At 44.7% G+C, this 20,281-nt stretch overlaps 1 protein-coding gene across 4 annotated transcripts in view; it reads right to left on the bottom strand.

The window, feature by feature from the left end:
• Nucleotides 1–20,281, bottom strand: part of RUNX2 (RUNX family transcription factor 2) — a 210,813-nt gene that overhangs the window by 39,676 nt on the left and 150,856 nt on the right. For all 4 annotated transcript variants that reach the window (XM_007458302.1, XM_007458303.1, XM_007458305.1 and 1 more), the window contains one exon: nucleotides 13,456–13,629. In XM_007458302.1, coding sequence (XP_007458364.1) covers nucleotides 13,456–13,629 — 174 coding nt within the window. The remainder of the gene's footprint in view (nucleotides 1–13,455; nucleotides 13,630–20,281) is intronic.

Raw genomic sequence — 20,281 nt, 5'->3', positions numbered from 1 at the left:
TGGGGGGCAGTTTTTACATGCTATTCTGGTGAGTCAGCAAACTATCCATTTTTATTGTGATGAGCAGCTTCTGTACGCCTACATGGCAGTGCAATGGTCTAAGGGATAGAAAAGTAACAAAAGACATTTCTTGCCGTGCAAAAGCTTATACATGCAGGTGGGGAAAGTAAGATTAACAGATATAAAACAAGTAACTTAAAAATGTTCAAAGTATGGGGCTTCCCTGGTGGCGCAGTGGTTGAGAGTCCGCCTGCCGATGCAGGGGACACGGGTTTGTGCCCCGGTCAGGGAAGATCCCACATGCGGCGGAGCGGCTGTGCCCGTGAGCCACGGCCGCTGAGTCTGCGCGTCCGGAGCCTGTTGCTCCGCAACGGGAGAGGCCACAACAGTGAGAGGCCCGCGTACCGCAAACAAACAAAGAAACAAACAAAACAAAAAAGAGTCATGGGCTCTAAGAGTATCCAGGCTTTCAAATGACTGAGAAGCTAAATTTCATGTCTGCCTACTTGAACTCTGAACACTTGGGGTCATAATAAGAGAGGAATAAAGAGACAGATGGTTAGGAAAAAAAAAGGCACCGTAGGAAAAAGAACTGACTCCAGGAGAACAGGCAGAAGTCTCTTAATGAAGAACTTTGAGTGGGGAGAGCAGAGTGGGCAGAGAGCTTTAGAAAAGCCCAGGGAAAGGTACACGTGGAAACTCAGTGGTTGCTATTAACGAGCCCCCTTTGGTAAACACTCTGGTTAGACACCTGTGGGTGTGAATGAAGGGCCGCTTTCCTAAGAACCGCTCGCAAAAGGGCACACCTTGGACACGGTGCTGAACTTCACGCAGACACCGGAGGAAACAAGTCAACAGGGGCCAAGCCTGAACCAGCACACAAGCGACTGCTTCCTGTCTGTGCTGCCAGTGGGCTGCTGTGTAACGTGGCAGGACAGTGGCCAGTGATTTCTGCCATGTGCGCCCCAGTGAGCACCTGCTGTATCTGGGGAGCCCAGTCCATTCAGAGAGCATCACATTGCACAAACCTCCAATATTTCGTGAGAAAACTGGGCTACTTAAAATGAACTGCATAGACAGTTCTCCTAGTTGAAGATTATGCCTCTCCCTTGAAACCAGGGTCAAAGTCAATCATCTCAATGGAGAGAGGCAGCTTTACAAGTTCCTATCCTAGACTATTTCTGTCATATTACTGTCATTCATAAGACAAATATACTCACATTCTTACCTCCGTGAATTCCCATTTCCAAACATTTACACTAAACGCTAAATCTTAAATTCTATGTCTTCTCTAATAACCTGCTAACGAGACTGGAGTTTTAGAATGAGCTTTCCCACTCACTTCCCGTTCTCCTGACCAAGAGGGAACACCGTCGGAAAACAAACAGGCACTTCCAAGTGCAGGGGGAGCGCTGGATGGGGGACTCTGGCACTAACTGTGCAGCTGTGCACCAATAGTTCACCTTCTCTGAGTATCGCTGCCGTCAGGTGTAGATGAGAATGGATGGGTTATCTCTAAGATGTTTTCCGGCAATGAAATGCTACGATTCTAACTACTCGAAAAACTGGGCTCCCAACCCTCAGTCCTTTCTGGAGTTGGTAGTTGCAACAGCAAGGGCCAAAGCCGCCCTGAGCTGATCTGGGGCGGCTGGGAGAGGAACTGATGGGGGCTGACACTCGCGGTGTGTCCCTTCACAGAGCGTTGTGGCCCACGTCGGCAGAGAAGGCACCGAGAGCGGGATTTTGACTCCCCTCCTGTCCTCAGCCAGGCGGTCTCCAGCTGACTAAGGTGGCCACCAGAATCGCTCGGCAGACCACCAGCCCAGCCGATTCCAGAGCTTAAGGCTGAAATCTGAGAACAAAGCAGCAACCTGTTCGGATAGAACCGGATGCTACGCAGGGTGCACCAGGCATGATGAGTTATGTGTCAGTACGAACAATGGGAGGAGGGGGACTTAGTAAATCCTAGGGGACCATGGTGGGGAAGAGAATGAGAAATGACAGGTACAGCCTGAGATGTCACAGCCCCTAACAAAATGTCAAAAGAAAAACCAGAAGGAAGTTAAGACAAGGTAATGAGAAGTGCCTTTTTTCAGTACCACCAATTTGGGGCTGGATGGAACTCATCACTGTCTTACAGAAAATGAGGGAATTTTCTTATTTTCTTTTTAGTTAGGGCCTCTCGTTGACAGAGCAGAGTCTGCAGCGTTCTTCCTTGTATTAAGGAAAACATGTCTCCCCGGAACTCCACTCACTCCTCATTGTAGCTTCGCTGCCTGGGATTCCTCGTCCACATGACAGTTATTACATTATTTGAAGATAATGCCTTTAAAGCTTTCTACATGATAGACAGTACTTTTACATTCTCTTACCCCATTTACCTAGAAAAACCTAATAGAAGAAACAAAAGGCTATACCATATGTCACACCTAACCTGGCCTCAGCCTCGGCACATCCGGGACCTCAATGTAAAGGTAGCAGAGGGAAGGGAACTAGCTACAAACAGGTAGGACCAGAATTTGAGAAATAACTGGGATGTGGTGCTGGCCAGGGGAAGTGACCTTAGTTCAAATCACAGTATTGAAGTGGATGCAGGAAATTCAAGTTCAGATCAGGCTATTAACATGTAGTGGGTGAGATTATAGCAGTCGGGGTGTTACAGAAGGTCCCCAGACATGGTGAATCCTGTTGTCGGATGGATGATAGTATTGTCCATGGTTCCAAGAACTGGCTCCCACTCCTTCGTTCAAAAAATATCTATTGAGTACCTCCTCTGGTACTCTGCTAGGTTCTAGAGATAGTAATGGTGAATAAAGTGTCTGCCTGCCCTCATAGAGTTTACAGTTTGGTGGGAGAGGCTGACATTAATCAACTAATCATATAACTGTGATAAGTGCTGAAAAGGAGATGTCCTTGGCATCATAAGAATGTACGGCTGGGGACTCCAGCCAAGGCTGGGGAAGGCTTCTCTAACGATGTGATGATTAGAGAAGGGCAAGCAAAAGTCCAGTGAATACGTAGGTGGGGTTAAGAGGGCTTTAGGTAAAGCGAACAGCATACATCAAGTTCCTGGGACGGAGGCAGTAGAGCTTTTTTGAAGATTTGAGAAAGGCAGTGCGGTCGGACGACTGACAAAAGGTTCAGGACAGTGTGAGAAGAGACTGGAAAACATGTAGGGAGGACCCAGGCTATGCAGAACCTGCTGGGCCACGCGAGAGGTTTTGGTCTTTATCCTAAGTGCAATGGAAGGTCACAGGGGTGTTTTTAAGTATGGGGTGACATCATCAGATTCACATTTTTAAAATCTCCCTCTGACAGCATCATAATAGAAACAGGGCAGAAGTCCAGCCCAGGACACACACAGGGAAGGGCGTGACGGGAAAACAGCAGCTGAAACAGATGCAAGGGTGGAGTCCAGGAGCTGCACTCAGGGAACCAGGAAGCAGCCTGAGGCACTCAGCTGCCTCTGCACATGGTCCAACCAGGGGGATGAGGTCCTGAGATGCCTCAGCTGGATCAGATTGGCTCTGGGTGGGCAAGGTGAGCCTGCGATCAAGGGCCTTGGGCCTGCAGCTATGATCTGGGCAGGCTCCACCTCATACTTTCTGGTTCAGGGGTAAAGCCTGGGCATCTGTACATGGAACAAGCTCCCCAGGTGATGCTAATACACGCCAAAGTTTGAGAACAAGAGGCATCATTTTTACTGATGATTGTTAGAAAGGAAAATTACCCAACACTACTCTGAATTAATCTTCCCTATATCAGGAAGAATGATCTTCAAATAGAATAAGCAGAACAAACATGCTTAAGAGGAATTTAAGGCCCAAGAGACGTGAGGAGATAAGAGAGAGCAACCCACTGCTTTTAATGAATTCAGGTTCTTGCTCCAAGATGAATTACATCCCACAATACTGCAAGAATGTATGGAGACTGGCAGACAATGGGCTTCTCTTTGACAGAGCAGGGTCTGCAAAGTTCTTCCTTCTGTTAAGGAAAACGTGTTTCCCTGGAACTCCACTCACTCCTCATTGTAGCTTCGCTGCCTAGGATTCCTCGTCCACGTGACAGTTATTATTTGAAGATAGTGACTTTAAAGTTTACTACATGACAGGCAGTACTTTTATCTCTTTCCCCATTTACCTTTCCTGAGAATGGCATTGCCACAGGTAAAGATCTAAATTGCAGCTAGTTTTTTGGAGCCATTGCTTGCAGACCACTAAAAACACCTGAGTCCCTTTCATAAAGCCTGTGTATAATCAACACTTCACACTTGATGCCCAAAGTGACTATCAGAAAGCAGAATGGGTTCACTAAAAACTTGTTTCCTAGGATTACGAGAGCAATAGGTTAAAAGAAAGCTCCTCTGTCTGCTGTGCATCTTGACCTCAGCAAGATACACACCTTACCTCTAAAGGGATGTACAGGTAGTTAAAAGGCCCACCAGAAAGTGGTTGTTGATACGGGTCACGGTCAGCTTCGAGAGAGGAACACAGTGGCATATTCAAGGGCATGATAATCCTAGTTACATCCTGCATCTTCAGCAAAGTCTTTAAGAATGAAAAGCAACCTTCCTAAGCTTCAAGATGAGACAAAATTGGGAGAAACAGTCAACATACTGGATGAGGAACCAGAGCTATAAAACAACCCTACAAGATGGAAGGAGGAGGTGAAAGTGACACAATGAAATCGACAAAGAACAAGAATACAGTGCTGCATTTGGTCAACTCCAAGACGGCACAGGGGAAGTCTGCCCCAAGAGCAGAGTTTTTCATGGACTGCAAGCCACAGTGTGATGGGATGACAAAAAGTCAGCACAATCTTGAGATGGATTAACAGAGCACGAGTGGACCCCTACTCCACTGGTCAGCGCTGGAGGGTTGTGTTTTCTCGAGGTAGGGTCAGCCCAGAGCCCTGGAGAAGACAGAACAAGGCATGGGACCTCCATCTGTCACACGAGGAATGGTTAAGGAATGGCCAAGAGCTCCCATCTACCCTCAGCCTTTCCATGAGACACCTACTTCCCAGCTGAACTGAAGCTTGGATTTCCCCAGATCCTTCCTCCTAACCTTTCCACTTGGCTGTAAGGTCACAAGATGAGCCAACTCCTCTCCAGAAGTTCTTCTGTCTTTACCCTAACCTACCAACCTCCAGCACATTCTTCCACATTGGTAAGTGGCTCAACATCTTCCTCGTTTCCCTGACTTGCACCGAGTCCTACTGAGTCCTAGAGGAACTGTCATTCCCACTGACCATCAACCACTGCAGAGCCCACTTCTGTTCACAAGCTGCAACCACTCCAGGAGACAATCACTGCTGACTGGCTCTTCCCAGCATCTCTGTCCTTACCTGGGTCCTCAGTGATGCTCAAAGTCATTTTCCTTTCCCCCCACTCACCTTGCTGACAGCCCCAAAGGTGTACTGTTCTTCTAACCCTTTCCCCTACACCCTCCCCACCTAAAACCACCTCGTCAGACTTCACCTTCGCGGGACACTGATTTCTAATTTCAGCCCTGAGAGTTCCAGAATCTCCTGGTGCCTAAGTTTTCTTTTCCTTTTTTTTTTTTTTTGCGGTACGCGGGCCTCTCACTGTTGTGGCCTCTCCCGCTGAGGAGCAACAGGCTCCGGACGCGCAGGCTCAGCGGCCATGGCTCACGGGCCCAGACGCTCCGCGGCATGTGGGATCTTCCCGGACCGGGGCACGAACCCGGGTCCCCTGCATCGGCAGGCGGACTCTCAACCACTGCGCCACCAGGGAAGCCCGCCTAAGTTTTCTTATTCGCTAAACAGGGTTCACAATACTGACTCTTCTGTGAAATCTGTCCTCTTACTGACTCTTCTGTGAAATCTGTTACAACCAACTGTTTTTAAACAGTTAAAAAGCAAGTCCTTATCAAAATAAACAAAGCCCTGGAAAGAATCTGATGGTCTTAACTGGGAATAGTGCCATACAATTTTATTCCTGGAATACTTCTGCATATATTAAAATGAAAAAAATGGAATGAAAATACTTTTCAAAGTGATAACATCTGTAATATAATGTTGCTGCTATTAATACCACATAGTACAATAAACTCCAGCTCTCTGTTTGAAGGCCTGGGTGCCCATCCACAATTCAACATCAAAATACACCATCAGAGCATCCATCCATTATATCAAACCGCATGCCTGACTCGCCCCTCTCCTGGGGTAGCCCTGGAGGTTGAATATTTCATTCAAAGTTAGACTCCTATTCTGATCATTCTTCCCAGAATCCATAGCAAAAGGTAAAAAGGGGCAAGAAGGGTCCCTAGGCAACTAGTAAAGACACACATACATGTGTGTACACATATACACACATACATATACGTAAAGCTCAAACTAAATATAAAACTAAAAAGAGAAAGATGATGCTTTGGAAAAGAATGAGAGAACGAAACCCAGACTTCCTCTGGGCAGAGTCCTTAAGTCAGGCTAGAAATGGAACAGTCTTGGGGAAGGACAAGAAGAGGCATCATGAAGGAGATCGATTCTCCTTATCATGATTCGATATTAACTGAGCATCTTGTATTCCAGACAGGAGAACATTACGATGACAAGATTTTGGAACTCAAGAAATTGATTTTTCTTGGAACATTACCCGTCTTGTGTTTTTCTAAAAGCGTAATAAAGTCAGAACATCTTCAGGTAATAGGGAATTCCAACCGAAAGAAGTCCAGAGACCTTTAAGGAGCTCATCTACGAATGATGCCAACAGTTGCCGTGACCACACAGCACACTGACAGCCAGCCCTTCACAGGGTCATACTGAGCTTTATCCTTCCAAGCAGCCCAGGCCGGACCTGAACTCCACTCTTCCTTAGTAGATGGCTGCCAGAGTTGAAGAGATGTGAAACTGTGTTCACACACAGGATTTGTGCTATTTCTTCATAGGAACTGTAACCAGCAACCTCCTCTGAAGAGCTTTCCCGCTCACACGTGTGCGTGGCAGCAGCAAATTTTCCTGGCTATTGTGCCCAAAAGATCTCAAAGGAAGAAGACAGAACAAGACTCGGCAGTGACTTCAGAAATGAAAACACAGCACCGCCCAACTGAAAGAACAGAACTTCCAGCCACCTGCCTTGTGTGTGGTGATTTCAGTTCCTTAAGACACGAGATGCCTATAGGTAAGTAGGACCACAGTGATTGTAAAGCAGGGGACCTCATTTGACTCCCACTCCCCACATCCTACAATTCTTCTCACGCTGAAGGCACCCGCAGTCATCCTTCCTGCTCAGTAACAGTCACTGTGTCCCTCGTGGGTTCATCCTCCTCACACTCACAGCCACCGCTACCCACCCTCGCCCGCTTCACCTCCCAACTTGTTTTCACCCGAAAGAATTGCGGGGTCACTCGGCACTTGAATAGGACGGTAGTTTGGGACACGGCTGCTCAGCTGTGCTTTCCTAAAAGGCTTTGCTAGTAAATGTCTCAGTGCAAGCACAGCGGCCTGAGGGCTAGAACAGCCAAACACATACACAGCTGAAGCCCAGCTGGCCAGGATCCTCTTAATGCTTAAAAGAGCATGTTTGCCAAGGGGACACAGCAGCAGACTGAAGTTGGGTGGAAACGACTTCCCTTCAGGCAAGGTAACTGCTGATAAGATCATCATCATCCTACATGGTGCCTGGCAAGCTGATTTTCAAGATATCCCTAAAAAGGTTACCTTGAATATAGGCTCATATATAACTGTCCTTTAATTAGCAAAAGCAATTATATTGCATTTTAAAGCTTAATTCAGATACTCCTAATGCATCCCTTTTATGAACATTTCGTCTCTGAGGATCCTAAATAATATCTGATGGAGAAAGAAAAAGACATTGGTCCATTAGGACACGTGCCACTTAGACAGTCAGCAACATGGCCGACTCAATGGCCGTGAGGCTGGTTGCCCACTAAGAGTCTGGAACTCACAGTCAAGTATAGTAGCTCAAGAGGCCTTTAGCAGCTCATTTCTCAAAGAGTCCATTTCCTCCACCTATAAAATATGTACCTTACAGAATTGTTTTAAGGCTTTAACAAGAACTTAATGTAAAACTAGTTTGTAAATGGTAAAGAGCTGCACAAATGAAAGTCTGAAATGGGAGGAAACTGGACCAAGCGGGACATACGCTGCAGCCTCCTGAGGGTGCCTGGTGGTTGAGTGCACAGGACCCTCCAGCTACATAAATCTGGCCTTAATTCCTATATTTATGACTCACTGGTGTGTAAGTGGGACCTTGAGCAAGTTACTAGCCTCTCGGACCCTCGGTTTTTACAACAACGCTACCCATCTCATAGAACCGCTGTGAGAAATGCCTGCTACACGATACACAGTCAATAAATGGCAGCTAAGAGAAATCCAATCAAATAGGTACTAGAAAAATATTCAGGGTAGGATAATAATGGGTCACACTTCCTGAAGAAGTCAAACACCTGTTCATTCGTTCATCACCAAAACGAAAGTCACCAAGCAGTGGGCACCACAGAAGACAACAGGGACACAGAGGTCAGTAAAACGTGGCCCTAGACTTTGAAAGTTCAAACTCTGACGGAGGAGACAGACGTGTACACAAATAATTGCCACCATGTGCAACGGTGGTGTGGGAGCCTTAGACTCAGCTTGGGTGGGTTGGAAGAAGCCTGACAGAGGTGGCAGCATTTGACCTGAGTTCTGAATGCGACCATCCTTCATTGCCTCTGGGACTACTGCAGTCACTTCCTAAAGGATGACCCTGCTCCTACCACTGCCCCCTTATGATCCAAGCTTCACACAGCAGCCAAAGGAGTTCTTAAAAGATAATGTCATTCTCTTGCTTCACATCCTGCAATAGCGCCCCACTGTGGTCTGGACAAAACCCACACTCCTTACCAGGGCCTTGAAGACTCTCCTTAATGGAGCCCCTGCCCGCTCCCCTTTTTCACTCCGCTCTACCTATCCTGACCTTCCTGTCCCCTGCACACACCGCATCACTGCTCCCTGAGAGACTTTGCCTGAGTTTCCCCTCGGCCAGAAATGCTGTTCCTCAGAGATCTTCAAAGCTCTTCAAACTTTCCCATCAAAATTAGCTTTTTCCCTCCCTACACTGCTCTCTCTCCCACTACTCTATTTCATTTCCCCAAAGCTTCGATTATTATCTGAAGTTATCATGCATGTATGCTTATTGACCCAATCACTGACTATATGTCACTAAAATGTGAGCCCCTGGTGAAGAGTAATTATACTATCTTGTTCTCTTACATTAATGCTGGCAAGAAATAAGCACTCAATAAAATCGCAGAATGCCCACCCCCAAGGTTACACGAATTTCCCAATCCGCCAAGGGCCTGAGTCAGCGTTTTTTTCCCTCTAGGTGCGGCTCACCCATCCAGAGAGTACTGAGTTCAAAACAGTGCTTATCTTGAGCAACATCTCCTAACACAGTCTGCCTACTCCACTGCTACCACCATGCTCTGAATCAAAAGAAGTGGACATTTGTGACAAGCTAGGCATCTCCTAGCACCCAGAGACAGGCAACCGATGTCTGAAAGATATAAAAAAATAAATAAATAAATAAAAAAGAGGTGCAGAGGAAGCAACCTCCTCAGGAAGCCACGGGGAGGCCCTGGGCCCTCAGGCAGAACGTCACCATTAAAGACCTCAACAGAGTGACAGGTCAGACCTGCACTGCAAAGAAGCCAGCCCACCGTATGGCCAGGACCTTGAGCCCTAGGAACCGTAAGACACACTAATATGAAACACTAAAGGCTTAGGACTTCCTCACTTTACAATTCCTAATCTCATTTCACTCTTCTGGGAGTTCGACTTGCCTTTTATGCTGGCATGTAGGGAGAACTCATAGCGACTATACAACCATGATCACTGTCTACAGTTTGGGGGTAAGAGCCTGAGATATCAGGAGAGCCAAGCCGATCGATGAGAGATAACTGGGCCCTTTCTGTTACAAATGCCTTTATCCGAAGGATTACCTGAACTAAAATGTAGGTGTGGCATATTGCAAAGAAGTTACAAAATCCAGTCTCTTAAGGAGAATTGAAATTTAATCATGTGAAAATGTAGACCCTAAACTGAAATGATACCAAATGGTTTAACCATGTACGTGTTCTACTGAAATGTGATTTCTGCTGTTATTGTTCATCGGAAGGGAACAAAGGCACCCTGGGGTGGGAAACCAGAAAGAACGGTCAACACGAACCAGGCATGAGAGTACAACCCTTCTTGCAATGATTTCTTCTTATCTAAACTTTCGTTCATTCGACATTTAATGAGACGCTAGCTACCACTGTGCTAGGCACAAAAGAAAATAAATGCCTGGAATAAATCCCTCAGAGAATTTCTAATCTAGAGGGGAGATACACAGAAGCCATAAAATAAGGCTATCTCAACTGAAGCTTAGAGGATGGAGAGACAGCCTCTAGATGAAGGCTCCAAGACTTTCACCAAGAAGATAACAGTGACCTTGACGGACGGGTGGATCTTGTCAACAGAAAGAGACCGCCATAGATAGAACAGTGTAAGTCAGGGGGTACAGAGGGAAGACGTGTACATTATAGCCTTGGGATAGAATGTGGCTGTGCAAGGGCTGGGAAAGATAACTCTTCACTTAGACTTTAACTCAAGGACAGAACTTTTCTGCTCTCCCCCATGTTCCCTAAGACCCAGTTCTCTACATGTGGTTCACTCTAACTCACACTTACTAAATAAATAAGAAAATTAATCCAGGGAGAAAAAAATGATCTATTCAATTCACTTCGAAGTTGCTGCTGCTACGGATGTTTCTGGGTTGTCCTAATAATCCAGGTCATTGTAGAACTCCGCACATCCTTGGTTACGGGTAGATACTTGTATTGTCTCACTGACGACATGCGGGGGTTTAAAGAAAGGGCATGTGGCCAACAGTGGGCAGGGGCAGCATGAATGTGTGTGTAAGTCCGCAAATTTGGAAAGTTCAAGGAAGTTGTAGGGCCCAATACCTTGCGGATGCTTAAAAAAATGAGGAGATTCATCTACGAATCAATTCTACTGATGCCATCATCCCAAAATGCAGAGCTAATACTCTTGTACTATAATTCCAGAAAGTGATATTTTCATTTTTAAGAATACATCCAGTGAATATTGAAATACTGTTTTTAAATGATCATGATGGAATTGCAGCATGATATGGTATAAGACCAAACATATTGCCTTAGGAGTCAAGAGACCGAATTCTGCTCTGCCATTAACGTGCTGTAAAACTGCAGACAAGGAGCTTAACCTCCGTGAGCCTCCTGACGGGGAGGAGGCTGATGCCTGGAGGTGAGCAGGGTCGGTGGAGGTGGCCAGGCTTTTGCTCGGCTCACGTGCTCATCCGGCAGCAACGTGCCCCGGGCCTCCTTGGAGCCTCCCTCTCTGCACTCATGTGTGGGGTCAGGGGTGCTGCTAAAACGTAGACCCTCTTCACAATGTTTACCGAGCTTTCGGTTAATGATATCTGAGGGAGCTTTGGATTCTAAAATGTCCTCTGGGTCCTATTTTCTGGTGTCATCTTTAGGTTTGAGGACAAAGCCTTGAGAAAAGCATCTTCTTAAATGAATCTAGCAGCACACAGGTTCCGAAGGCCATTTTAAAGGCTTTAGCCGTCAGCAAAATATAATTAGTAAACAGTTAAGGATTAAAATATAGAAATCACACATTTAAAGAACCCAGGGGTTGCCAAATCATAGAACATATATTTTTCTTATATATATCTTATTAGCCATCGTAAGACCCTTACAAATCATATATAAACACTTCTATATATGTATACACACACACACACACACACACACACACACAGAGAATCTAAGGATTACTATAAAGACAAAAGTACAGCTATTATGAACCTTAATCAATGATCTAAAATCCATCACTTTAACAAACTACTCTATATAAAATAAATAAGCCATGAGGATGTATTGTACAGCATGGCGAATACAGCCAATATTTTATAATAACTGTAAACAGAGTATAATCAATAAAAACTTTGAATCACTACGTTGTACATCTGAAACTAATATAATATTGTAAAAACTATATGTCAATAAAAAAATAAAAAATAAAAAAATTCAGTCCATTACTTTAAATGTAGTAGCACGCCGCACAGCGACAAGCTTCAGATTCACAAGCTGGTGTGAATTTCACCCTGGCATTTTCATCAAGGACCCACGTCTAGTGAACACACTAACCTGACTCCTACATTTCAATAACTGGAGATTTATTTAAACCTAACACATGGCTATTCTTCACAGAGTTCTACGTTTCTTCTCTCATGCAGATATCTGGTTCTCTTCAGTGTTTAGATATTTTATTTTTATAGTTCTATATTATTTTAAAAATACATACTCAGGCATATCCGTATATTCAGACTAATACACATAGACCCACAGAAACCTAAGTAAATATCCAAAAAGACATATACCTAATAAGGGCAGGACAGAAGGAGAGGTAGTTCATTTCGTTTATAAACAATTATGCTTATAAACCGTTAAAGACACTCAAAACCTAACGGCTACAGACAAAAACCTAACCATTAGAAAAGATCCAAGTTGAGAGTTTATTGTACATTTTGAGTTATTTTCCTTCCCATCTAGTCGCTCTGCCAACAATAGTAACTAGATGACATGTTGAGTTCCTTGCTGCTCTCAGTACTGTGATCTGCAAATTAAGGACCTATGATGATTAGCGCACTCTCTTGTCACCATGGCATAAAAGCAAGCAGACTAGTCCTACAGGAAGATCTGCTTTTGCCCAAGCGGGGCAGGAAAAAAAAAAGGGTTGGGAGTCTTAACGCACCAAATGTGAATGATTGGTCTGTAATGCGATGCTGATACTCATTTTTAAGAAGAAAGGTGAAGCAAGCAGCACACTGGAATGCATAAAGAGAAATGTCACATGAAGAATGGGAGCTCAATGTGAATCAGAGGGGACTTCTGTCTGCCCGATGGGCCGCTCCTTGGTCTTTGCCTTATAACCACCAATTAAGGCTACCTGTTAGCCCAGGGCAATTTTCCAGCCAACTTAATGAAACAGTTATACATGTAAGAAACAGTAGCCCAGATCTGAGATGGTAATGCTAATTTTCTAATAGTGAGGGTGTGATGTTATCCCCTGCACCACCTGGACACAATATAGAAACTGACAACAAACATTCTCCCAGACAGCATGGTATTACCGTCCCACCAGTGTGCAGACTGACATCGCTACAGAGGACAGCATCAGTAGAAACTTCCCCCAAATTTTATCCCAAAGTTAGTGAATACTGGTATTTGGTTTTTATTAAAAAGAAAAAAAAAGAAGGCCAGTGTCTTCAAGTGTTGATTTCTTTCATCATAAGCCATTTCCCAGCTCCAGAAGCTTTGAAGTGAACGCGTCTCATCTGTCAGGCAGCCCCTCACCCCCAGCCTGCCGGAGTCTGCGAAAGTGAGACCTATGAGTCTGTCTTACCTGTAATCTGACTCTGTCCTTGTGGATTAAAAGGACTTGGTGCAGAGTTCAGGGAGGGCCGTGGGTTCTGAGGCGGGACACCTACTCTCATACTGGGATGAGGAATGCGCCCTAAATCACTGAGGCGGTCAGAGAACAAACTAGGTTTAGAGTCATCAAGCTTCTGTCTGTGCCCTGGAAACAGCAAATCATAAAATAAAAGCATATTAATTAGCTGAACAATTGACCATGCTAAATAGATACGTGAACATACATACTAGGGGTTTAAGCCAAGGAATTGTCAATACTGATCTTTATAATGATGCGTCTATATAATGCCTCCCATTTCAAAGGGCTTTGTAATAAGCATCGTCCGGTGGCAAGCATCCCTGGTTCTGTTCTAGGAATGGACAGCGGAGGGGCCCAGAGGGTGACTCGGGGCCAAGCATCAGCGGTGAGGCCCAGACACCAGAGCCCAAGAGGGACTCTCTGGGCGCCCCCTCTGGCCTCTCGGGGAGGCTGGGAAAGGTGACTGTGTCCTGGGCTGTGTTTGCTCATTTCACGAAGGAGGAAACCTCCCCTGAAAGTTGAGAATCTGTGCATGGGACACACAGTGGGCCATACTTGGGGCAGAAACAGAGACAAACACATCTGTTAAAGGGACACTTCCATGATGACCATAAGTGACTTTTTCTTTTTTATGTTACCACTGTACCTTATGGAGACTCCTTTCTGAAAAATTAAAACTCAAACCAAGAACCCCTTTAAGAGGAAAACAGAAATACAGGCAAGGAAACTCAAATCCTCGAGAGGAATGTGGATATTTTGTGATACGCCAAAGCCTGAAAGCGCATAATAAACTGTGTTAAATCAGAGAGAATGCTTTTCTATTTTAAATCTAGTACTGTGGCTCTGTAAGAAAAACTGAAAAATCCCCTTTGGGTTACCATGTGAATGTTGAGAATCCACTATTTAAAAAAACAAAACCAAAAACCTCACTTTGTCTCTCTTCTAGTTTATTCAAGTGTAAAATCCACAGAAATTCTAGATATTAAAGAACTATGTAAGTTGAAATATAACCAAGGTACTAAGACTTTTTAAAAATCATCCAATTATTCTTAGCAAAGAGCATGGTATTGCCTTGGTGCAGGTATAACTGGAAAACACCTGAATCTTGATGCGACATTAGTTAAGTGTAAATCCGTAGAGTGGGACTATGGTGAACAAGTACAATGATGCCTACTGCTTAATCAGAAGTATATTCCATATTCTGTACCAGTGAAGCCCTGGTATGTTGCCCCAACAGTTTAGTAAAATGTTAAGTAACGGAAGCTGATTCAAAGAAGAGCCATTTAAGATGATGACTAGAATAAGAATTTGCAGGAAAAATTAAGGGCATTAGGAGTAGTATCTATAACAGAAGAAAACCTTGAAGGAGGATTATTCAGAGCCTTCGAGAATGGGAAGGTAGATTCTACAAATAGCAAGAACACCTCATCTCCCACTTAGTACAGGACAAGAGGAATATATCAGGACAGGGTTAAGCTGAACATTAGAATTTCCCAGCTATAAGCTGTCTTCCTAAGACAAATTCCTTATTTTACTTGCCCCCAAATGTATTTTCCTGTCTCCTTTTTCATTGCCTACCCAGCCCAAAGAAAACAGACAGGAAGCCAAGGTTTGGTAATAGGAGTGTAGCTGTCTCCCCAGCCAAACATGTTCCAACTAAGGCCCATTAACTGAAATGCACCCACCACCCTATTTCCTGCCAGTGTAAGTCTGGGGCATGTGCTACAAATGAGGGGCTAAGATTGGGAGAAAAATGATCAGGAAAAACCAGGGAAACTCACTGCTTACTGATAGTCGTTTTCCCCACCATTTATGACTTTTTAATCCAGATTACACATAGATTTTAGAAATCTAAAGGATTATTCCCTAAATCTATTAGGGATTACCCAAAACAAAAAATCTAAAGGATTAATCCCTAAATCTATTAGGGATTACCCAAAACAGCTCCCAGACCCCAGGAAGTGAGGTGTTCATAGATGAAGTGACCAAGGCCTGCAGAGATAAAACAACTAGCCCATGGGTCTTAGCTATTGACTAGCTCAGCCTGGACCAGGATGCAGCCCGGGTCCTAGTGGACTCAGCCTTCCATACATCATGTGGCATCATCCATGCTGGATCCCAGCTTTTCCCTTCCTCTCCCAGCTGCTACGAAGGACTGAAAATATCCAGGTTGCCAAGGTGAGGCACCTGAGGACTAAGCCTTGGGAGGTGTCAGGCTGGTTTTCAAGGCGGGCAGAAGCAGCAGCAAGGATTCAGTTACAAAGTTAATAGCTCACCCATTACCCTAAACAAACTTCCATCAGTATACCTCGCTGTGTCTTACAAGGTTCACGATTAGAGAATCATACAGTACTTGTCACACTTAGGTCCATGGATTCTGTTCCTCATACACATACCAAAAAAAATAAAGGATTGCTGTGGTGTTGATACAGCTGTAAACATTAACAAGAAAGCTTATGGAATTGTCCCTGGAAGTTATTTAATAGGTCATATTTTTGGAATGGCAGATTCCCTGAGGGCTGGGGCGGTGGGGGGGGGGGCTACACAATCTTGCATGGTTCCTTTACATACTGGGGCTTTATGTGGGCCATGGGTCACAAGAAAATTTAATAAGCTTTGCCTCTGCTTTCTACAGCCCTTTCGTTAGGTTTTCATGGAGGCCGTATGAGATGTGAACTCAGTACACAAATGTGTGAGGACACGTTTATTTTCTCTGAGTCCGGTGCTTCGGGGCAGTAACAGGAGGTCGTAGGCAAGAATAAAGGACCTGGAGGAGTACGGATGTGTGTGAGAAATTTAAGAGCAGGTGAAATTTGAAAAGCCTCAATCACCTTTTGGAAATGATCTTCGAAGCCAAGCTACCGAGTATCTACACACACCCTAGAGTAATTCGGGGAACATCTATCTGCAGCTCCATCTATACAAAAAACATACCCATTTTTCTTCCTAGAATGTCTGCCCCTTCACAGCCACCACCACGACCACAACAAAATTCTTGCAGGAGAATGAAGAGCAAAAGCCGAACGGGTTCTTCATCTTTCAACCATGACAAATAACTGCTACCGCTAAACCACATCAGGGTGACACAGGAATGACGGGCTGAAAGAAGACGTACTTAAATCCTCAGCACCCAAGCCGTCCCTTCGGAAACTGGGGACTCGGAAGACAAAGGGCACACCGACTTCAATCAAGGACAGGGTACTCTGCCACGGTACAGGGAGAACCAAACCTCATCCAAAGCACCAAAGAGCGGATCTTCCAAGCAGGAGGAAGCTATAAAGAATGGAGAACTGCTGTCTCCATGTTGCACAGTCTTGCATATCTAAGACTATGCAAAAGCTCGGTCCTGGATCTCCTTTTCTAGTTGCACTGCCTGCCTTGATCAGTGGCTCTCCCATCCAAGCTGAATAAAAATGTCCCCTACGGAGCTTTGAAAAATATAGATGTCCATCAGCTCAATTAAATCGGGAGCTCTGGAAGAGGGTCCTGGGGAAAGTTATTCTTTAAAAGCTCACGACATAGTCCAACGTGCAGCTGAGGTAGAGAGCCACAGCCCAGGACGATCCCACAACCCCACTCGCTCAAGGCCACCGACTCACGTCCATGCCTCCCCCATCGCTAGGGTGAGTCCTAATTCTTGCTTCTTCTCTCCAAGAAACACCGTTCCTCCCTAAGAGTCCCCCATCTCAGATGGCACCAGCCACTCAGTCCCTTAAGCCAAAAACCTTAACACTTCCCTTGATTTCCCCTTATCCCTCACTCCCCACATTCAATCCATTAACAGATTTTGTCATTTCCATCTTGAAGGTCTATCTCGAATCTGTTCAGTTCCACCAGCACAACCCTCACCCAGGACCCCATCATGTCTCTCTGGGCCTCCGCCATTGTCTCCCTTAGTGTCCCATTCCAGGATTTTTCCATTTTCCTGAAATGCTCTCCCCGGGATTCTCTGTACAGCCCACTCCTTCTCATCCCTTAGACCTCAGGGTGAACACCACCTCCTATGAGAGGTGCCTGCCTACTAGACCCAGAATAGGTGCCCTCCCCTCGAGCACACCCTGTTTATTTCCTTGATGGCTGTAACACAATCTGTAATTATCTCACGCATTGATTTGTCTCCCCTGCGAGACTATGAGTCCAACAAGAACGACTGCTCTGGCATGTTTACAGCTGTAATTCTCACAACCCAGTTCAGTCCCTGCCGTACAGTAGGTGCTCAATAAATGTTTATACAATAAATGAATGAATGTTCTCCTCTTTTAGATAAATGTCTTGGTTGAGAGAAATTTTTCTGGCCCAGGATATCATATTATAGCACTATCTTTCCCAGAAAAACTCTTCCCTTCTTATTTGGCAGTCTTGTGAATCCAGCAGGGAAACCCCTTTTTTAGAGACCAGCCTTTATTGATGTTTCCTAAGAAATTTCCCTGAAGAACGTTCATTTAAGTGAAAGCTTGCTTGCTTGCTTGCTTTCTGAGAAAGACGCATTTGCTCTTACTCTAATTCTTAAGCATTGCTGCAAGTCATTTAGAATCACAGAACTGAAAAGGACAAGAGAAATCATTTTGACTCTCAGTTTTAGAGCAGTGTACTTCTTTAATGGAGAGGACTCTGAGTCCCTGAGAGGGGAAGTGACTTGCCCAAAGTCACATAGTTAGTGGCAGGACGAGAACTCAGGTCTTCTGACTGCTGGTCTGGGACTCTTTCTCCCTCCCATTTGCCAACCAGCTTGTTTTAGATTAAAACAGCACATCATCAGTCATTCAGAAAAAATCACAGTCAAAAGTGAATTTCAAGTGGAAAAAAGAGTAGTTTTCAGAACAAATTTCATTCAAAAAGTTCAGTGTGTTTGGCTGAATATGACTTTTGTTGCAACAAATTCAGGGGCACAAGAAGAAAGTGTGATGGAAGGGTCACAGCACTCACACATCCCTAGAGCAAAGACACATGAGGGACGGTTAAGTCACCAACCAATGGTCTAATGGTCCAATTCTTCCCCACCCAGCTCTTTCAGTCCAAGGGCAACTCACCCACGGTGAAAGTTGGTAATGTTGCCTTTAGAACTTCTGCTTAAAAGAAATCACGCTTCTGAAACTGGTCCGTGAAGACTCTGAAACCGTGGTATGTGAACTACAAAAACAAACGTGCCACTCTGATGTAACCCATTTCGCCCGTTTTTATAAAAGTCGATTGAGCACCGCTTCACAACTCTGGAGAGGCGGGTGGGCACCCAGCCAGAACCTCACGCTCTGTGCCCTGTATTCACAGCGTGATGCAGTACGCCAATTAGCGAGCCCTCTTGAAGGAAGCCCAAGTGCACTTAACAGAAGAGTACGCCTTTCACAACAGGCAGGGCGTGTCACAGCCCCTTCGCTCTCACGTGGCACAGAAGGGTCATTTTGCTGGTCACTAGGGCATGATGTTTGACAGCTCCTCTCTTTACAGGAGTATTTTTAAATCAGTTTTAAACACTCACTTGTTTTATTAGGTATCTGTCTACTTGTATCCTGGGTATCAGGAAGATACAATGTTTAAATAAAATAAAGTTAAAAGGCAGATCTGCAATAAAGCATCAATCAGGAATCAGTATGGCGTCCAAATTCAGGTCAGTTAGTCTAGCTAATGTGTGCTGGGCACCTACCATGTGAGTCTCGCTATGCATTTTAAGGAGGAGCGGGGAGAAAATATATAAGGTAACGTTCTTGCCCTCAAGCAGTGCACAGTCTAGTAGGGAAGAAAGGCAAGTTAAGTCTAACTGCAGAGGACTTAGCAGCAGTTAAGTCTAACTGCACAGGACTGTGTGAGACTATCACTGAAATGCTACAGTTTGGGGATCAATTGAAAAAATATAAATATGGATTATTTCAAAATATTAAGGAAGAGGTGCTTTTGGTGATTATGTAAGAGTATGCCCTTAGGTTTTAGAACGGGTAACTAGAGGTTAAATGTCCTGATGTCTGGTATTTGCTCTAATATATTTCAGCAAAATAACAAATGAAGCAAATACAGCAAAATGCTATCAATTATAAAACAAGGCGATGGGTACCTGGGGTTTTATGAAATATAATCTCTTTTAGTGTATGTCTGAAATTTTTCACAATAAAAAAAACTTAAAAAAGTAATAAAATGCCATTGGAAGAACAGGGGAACAACTAATGTTGACTAACAGGGAAGAGGAAACCCTCACCGATGAGACCATTACGTCCTTGAAGGTAGAGGAGGATCCTGATAAGCAGAGAAGGAAGGAGAAAAGCTAGTTGGAGGACAAATGACAGAACCATGATCACAGACGTCCTGTGAGACAAGATGGTGCTGAACATATATGTGATGTTAACCTAACCAGAGGCAAACCATCTTCAAATCACTTGACACTCCTCATTTGACAACATTAATTCTTTTCAACGATGCAATATATATGGAAATCTGTCTTTTAAGACGGATCTTTTCATCCCCTGACCAATAAAACAACACTTTGGCAGCCCCTGAGACTCCTGTGCCATGCCGTCAGGCCCACGTGGAGGAGACGGGGGTCTGGGAAGACATGAGCTAACTTTGCTGCCAGCAAGTCAAGTGACAGAATGAGATCTGGTCCAATACCCTAGGGCTCAAGCCACAGGGTAGAACCATCTAAGAATGTTGTGACAATGACTTAGAGAGTAAAAAGGAAAAGGGTAGAGGACTTGAACCAGAATTACCATTTTTTCAGAGTAAATTGGTTATATGCAACAGAGATGCTATTCCACAGCAGTTCTGGGGGGACAAAAATGATGCCTTCAAT

Source organism: Lipotes vexillifer, unplaced genomic scaffold (assembly GCF_000442215.2).
Source record: "Lipotes vexillifer unplaced genomic scaffold, Lipotes_vexillifer_v1.1 scaffold4, whole genome shotgun sequence".
Taxonomy (NCBI): Eukaryota; Metazoa; Chordata; class Mammalia; order Artiodactyla; family Lipotidae; genus Lipotes; species Lipotes vexillifer.
The sequence above is the reverse complement of the archived record's forward strand: the minus strand, read 5'-3'. Positions and strand labels throughout refer to the sequence as shown.